Genomic DNA, 6,000 nt, shown 5'->3' on the forward strand with positions numbered 1-6,000 from the left:
TTTATTGAGAATATAGTTAGTTCTCTGAAAACTGCTCAAAGTCAAAGATTTGTTAAAAAAAAGGGAAATTATCGTTTGCTTAAAAAAACTTCAGAGATACAGTTCATCGAAACCGATATTTATTCTTTTTTACTCTTTCGTCCTTTTGTTCTTCTTTGATTGTCATATCACCTGCACTTTGGTTTCACCGCGGGGACTGAAATTTGTCCCTCGGCGATGTTTACATTTGAAGAGTCCTCGCCGAAGCACAGAAGGTTGATGAGCGTATGCGGTCGTTTAAGACGTTTACAGCAAAGGAGATGCTGTAATCCTCCAAAATATCCTAAGTAAAATTAGAGAATAACACTAATCTTGTTCGTGGCTTGTATGAATTTTTTTCGTTTTAAAAAGTGCGAAAAGCTGAAAGCAGACGGAAAAAGTCACCTTTTGCAATACATACACATAGTCACCTTTTGCAATACTATTTGCCGTTAAAGTCACGTTTAACTTCTCTATTTTAGAACAACTTCCTTTCTTATACGTGATGATTCTGAGACAAGCTGTCAACTGTCATTCAACAACACTAAACTATTCTATTTCGGTACTCGCCATTCTATCACGTGCTTTATTCATGTTTGCCTTTAGATTCAGATCACGTCTTGCGTTGAACTACCTTCCTTAGAAATGACTTGTTTTTCCTCTTCAATATTTAAATGCATCTCTCTCAAGTTGTTGTTTTCACTTCTCGTCTTCCAATTCTGTCTGTAATCATACTCATGTTCAGCAAATCGGACTCCCCCTTCGCAGTTGTTCGATTTTGTTAATTACTCGTGTGATTACAGACCACTATTAGACTCCACTCGGTCCCATTACCATTACTAATATGTTTCACTTTCAATGGAAATTATCGTCGAGGCCCTAAGAATCTCTTTAGCTAATTTCTCTCTGGTTGATCTAAATGCTTTTTTGTAGTTTGAGCCCCGAGCTGTTGCATGTTAGCTCACCTGCTTACGATGTTTCTGGTGCAGATACACAATATATCAGCCTTACTGCTGATATATAACAAAAATGGGCTCATTAATACTACTTTTGAATAATGACATTGAGACAAAGTTTAAAGGTTGGTGCGTTTATGCGGTCGTTTATGGCAACGGAAAACAATAAAATTAAATTTCTCAATTAACTAGGTGTTGACAAGAATCTCTTGGTTTCTCTATAATCCTTTAAAATACTATATCGGCTTTTTAATTCAGATCACGCCTCGCAGGGAAAGGAAGCAGCCAGCTTTCGTTTTAACTTCCTTTTTCCCCGTTTTCCGTCCCTCAATTACCAGGCCGTTTTCGTGCACAAAAGAAAAAAGATACGCATAACTTGACACATTCCTCGCCTTTTGTTAGCTGATATTAGCGTTTCACGACTTATCCTGGATGGGAAACTGACATCCGTCAATCGTCTGTTACGAAAATAGTGAGCAAACAAGCGATCAAGAAACAACCACAGCAATTATCATCAAGTGACTAAAGCACAGATCTATGACATGTATTGAAAGCGTTTTACATACACGTCAAGATGCGGAAACAGAAGAAAATGGAACTTTCTACAACTGTTCCTAAGGTCAATGATGCCGCTTCGCAGTCCTTCGACTTTGTTAATCACTCGTATGATAACAGACCGAATTAGACTCCACTCGGTCCTATTACCATTACTAGTCTGTTTCGCTTTCTATGGAAATTATCGTCGAGGCCCTAAGAATCTCTTCAGCTGATTTCGCTCTGATTGACCTAGATGCTTTCTTGTAGTTTGAGCCCCCAATTGTTGCATGTTCGCTCACCAGCTTACGATGTTTCGGGTGCAGATATATCAACAATGAGTGTGCTTGAAATGGTTTTTAAACGAAGGGAAGAAAATATATTGAGAGCAATAAAAAGAATTACATCTGTTTATTCTTTGGCGTGAGAAATAAAAAGAGATATCAAAGAAGTACATTGGACATTAGGGTTTGACTGAATAAAGAAATAAAATTGATCGAGAACTGAAAGAAATTTTGCGCTTTTTAAACTTCATCAATTCCTTCCTTATCACTCATATCAACGGCCACTTTATAATTTGCTTTTACCTCGGGGACTGCGTGATATTTGTCGCTCAGTTGTTTTAGTAATATTTACAACTTGAATAACTGACCTCACCAGAGCACTTAACATAAGTGCGTTTATGCGGTCGTTTATGGCAACAGAAAACAGTAAAATTAAATTTTTAAGTTTACTCAGGGTTTTTCTCAAATAAATCTCTTGGTTGCTCTATAATCCTTTAAAATACTGATTACTACATCTTGGAACATTTTCCTTCACTAAATATAGGCTGTCATCACATGGAACCAGCTGTCAAACGTTATTCAACAAATAACGCTATCTCAGAATTTGCTTTCCAGTCATTTGCATAAGTTTTATTTCCTTTCTAATTCAGATCACGCCTCGCAGAGGAAGGAAGCAGCCAGCTTTCATTTTTACTTCCTTTTCTCCCCGTTTCCCGTCCCTCAATTACCAGGCCGTTTTCGTACACAAAGAAAGAAAAGATACGCATAACTTGACACACATTCCTGGCTTTTTGTTAGCTGATATAAGTTTTTCACGACTCATCGTGGCTGGGAAACTGACATCCGTCAATCGTCTGGTACGAAAATAGTAAGCAAAAAAACGATCAATTAACAAATACAAAAATCAGCATCAAGTTACTGAAGCACAAATTTATGATATGTAATGAAAGCGTCAAAAAACCTTTACAGTTTTACGCCGAATAAAATTACCAGCTGTTTACATACACGTCAAGAGAGGAAAATAGACTGAGAAAATGGCACTTTCTAAAACTGTTCCTGAGCCCTATGATATTTCTATTCAAAGTACAATTATCCAAATGAGATCATTCCCGACTATTTCATCTCTGGTAACTGCAGTTGTAGATACTTTTGCTAATGAAAATGAAGGTTCAGCGTACATCTGTCGATATTCTTGAATTTCTGAAGAAGCTAACGTATGCAATTTAGAACAATAATAATATCTTTGTAAATCATCACTGCGTTCACTAAAAAAAAGATAGCGTTCAGAGCTGTTGGCTGAATGTCGGCAAATGTGACCGCAACGATGAATGAAACACAGGTACCGAGCTGCTTAAATCCAGTTACTGAGGGAAAGAGAATCGGATTCAACTTTGCTTACAGCTTTTATAAAATAACAAAATACAAAATAAAGACAGGAAAAAAGGTAATAAGCGAGAAAGAAAAGAGTTTTCACCATGGGAAAAATTATTTGGAACTGTTCCTCATGGAAAACTAGATCCAACTCAGTAAAAGAAGTTGGACTTAAGAAAGTAAATGAAAGTTATTTGGTAGTAATCAGCTTTGTTTTGTTTATTGAGACTATAGGTAGCCCCCCCCCCCCCCCCCCGAGAACTGCTCAGAGCCAAAGATTGGTCAAAGAAAGAGAAATTATCCTTTTATTAAAACAAATTCAGGGATACGGTTCATCGAAACCGATATTTATTCCTTTTTACTCTTTTGTCCTTTTGTTCTTCTTTGATAGTCATATCACTTGTACTTTGGTTTCACGGCGGGGACTGATAATGTTGCTCAGCGATGTTTACAATTTGAATAGATGGCCTCGCCGAAGCACAGAAGGTTAATGAGTGTATGCGATCGTTTAAGTCGGTTAAAGCAACGGAGATATCATCTTTGCTCAAATACAGAAACAAGATTAAAGGAAAAATTTACATAATAAGTAAGCCATATGAATTCTGTCGTGTAAATTTTGTTAAATTATTACAAGTTCTCCTGGTGAATTATGAAACCATACCATTTTTCTCGCATATAGGAAATCGGCATTGTCCTTCCCTTTTATTACAACTTCGTGAAATTTTTCTTTAAAGCTCCAACTAGTCTACTAAGCAACAAGACTAATGAGTAAGCTCAGGCTGGACTAAACTTTCAATGGCAACATAATTAAAAGTAAATTCTGAATTGAAAAGAAGATTGTAGATCTTTTCGCTACCAGCTGTCAACCGTTATTCTATATCAGTAAAAATCCGTGGCTGGGCTATTTCTGGAGCCATTGGAACAATATTGACAATGATTTTAAAAACTCATATAGGATGGGCTCCTGCTTATAAACTTGAGAAAATTGTCCCTTTTGCCGACAATATTTGAAAAAGCATATCGTTTGCTTAATTTCGGACAACAGCTGATTCCAACCATACTTTTCTTAGTTAGAGGTCTCAGGTGAAGACTGTCAATTTTCCAGGAGACTGTCGATTTTCTAGAATTTTCCTAGGTATGTTCATTAATTAAACATGTGAAAGTTTCATCTATATAAGATGGATAGGCTGTGTTTTCATCCAGTCGAGTTTAGGTACCCACCGCAAGGCTGTTGGCTGAAGAAAAACCTGATCTCTTGGTATCGAAAAATGTCTGCAAACGTGACAGCAATGGTGAATGGAACACAGTCCATGTCGAGCTGCTTCAACCCCACAGCGACAAGAATTGGTCAAACCTTCGCCTACTGTCTGCTATTTGTTGTGTCGCTGGCTGCGAATACCTTCATTGGAATAATTGTCTATAGGACGAAAACTATGAGAACACCAATCAACATTTTGATTGTAAACATGGCAATCTCCGATCTGTTGTACCCGATTTTCCTCTTTCCTAAAATTTTTGTAGAGTTAAACACGGCCGGCAACTGGCTGGTTGGCGGTCCCCTTGGCCATGCGGCGTGTAAACTGAGTTCCTTCGTTGCAGATGTCTCAACTCTAGTGTCAATTCAGAGCCTGTTGTTGATCGCAGTGGATCGATTTGTAGCTGTAGTATTTCCTCTCCGTTCCCCACTGATCAGTTCAAAGAAGTGCCGGTACTTCATTCTCGTCATTTGGATCGTCGCCATGGCAGTCCATTGCCCATATTTGATCGCCCTTAAAGTTCTTGAGTATTCAGAAGGGCTAGTTTGTTCGATGCAGTGGAATAACACATTTGCAGAGTCCCTATCGTTGAAAACCTACGTACTGGGATTGATCGTTGTTATCATATATGTCCCTTTGGTTTTGATTGCCATACTTTATTTTGTCATTTCCTTAAAAATTAAATCGCAGAAGATTCCAGGGAAGCAATCAGCTAACGCAAGAGAACGGCGTTTGAAGAAAGAAAGAAATGTTCTTAAAATGTCCGTTGCCATTGTCCTGGTGTTCGCCGTATGCTGGTTGCCATTCAGCATCTACGCCTTGCTGTTCTTTTATTCATCAAACATGGCTATGAGGTCATCTTGTGGTATGGAATACTTTAAAACTATTGCCTTTCTTCTGGCGCACTCGTACTGTGCTGTAAATCCTTGCATCTGTTTTATCTTCAGTGGTAATTATCGTCAAGGTCTCAAGAATCTCTTCGGTTGTTTTCCTACAGGCGAAGCTGCTTAGTTATCGTTTTCTCCCCAGCCTTCTGCATGCTGTTTGGATTTATCCGCGCATTGATGTGGCTGAACATGCCCGCCGTTTCTTTATCCTTATTTATAGAGAATTTGAGCAGAGAAAGTTTTGAGACGCGGGCAGCAACAGGAGAAAGAATAAAACTAAATCTGGCGCGATTTGACACTAATTCATCGACCGTAAGGAATAAGAACTTTTAACTTGCGGCTGCCGTCCGCGTCTGCCGTCGATGCTTAAGCTCCCTAATAACTACACTTACGAAGTAGTTGGTGCGGCGAAACCCATCCATCAACTGATTTACTGTTTGGTGACAACAAACTTTCCACATTTTACAACTCTGGCCATCTCTTTCTGACTTGTTGAAACTGTTCGTAATCCCTTTTAGAAGAGCCTCGCTATATTGCTTCTGAAATTTTTGACTTGGCACCCGAAAAAAAACAGCCCGTACGTATTTTCAACTGGTCAGGCAAAGTGACAATAGACGTTGTTGAGATAATGTGGGATCTCCTTAAGACACACGCCAGCGGCAACGCGTAATAAATTAAAGAAAAACTTTAGAGC

General features: G+C 38.5%; 1 protein-coding gene across 1 annotated transcript; it reads left to right on the plus strand.

The window, feature by feature from the left end:
* Positions 1-4,431: 4,431 nt before the first annotated feature.
* Positions 4,432-5,430, plus strand: LOC131798684 (neuropeptide FF receptor 1-like). The gene has a single exon (XM_059116360.2). The coding sequence runs from the start codon at positions 4,432-4,434 to the stop codon at positions 5,428-5,430; it is 999 nt and encodes a 332-aa protein (XP_058972343.2).
* The last annotated feature ends 570 nt before the right edge of the window (positions 5,431-6,000 follow it).

The sequence above is a fragment of the Pocillopora verrucosa genome, chromosome 10, assembly GCF_036669915.1.
Source record: "Pocillopora verrucosa isolate sample1 chromosome 10, ASM3666991v2, whole genome shotgun sequence".
In the NCBI taxonomy this organism is placed as follows: Eukaryota; Metazoa; Cnidaria; class Anthozoa; order Scleractinia; family Pocilloporidae; genus Pocillopora; species Pocillopora verrucosa.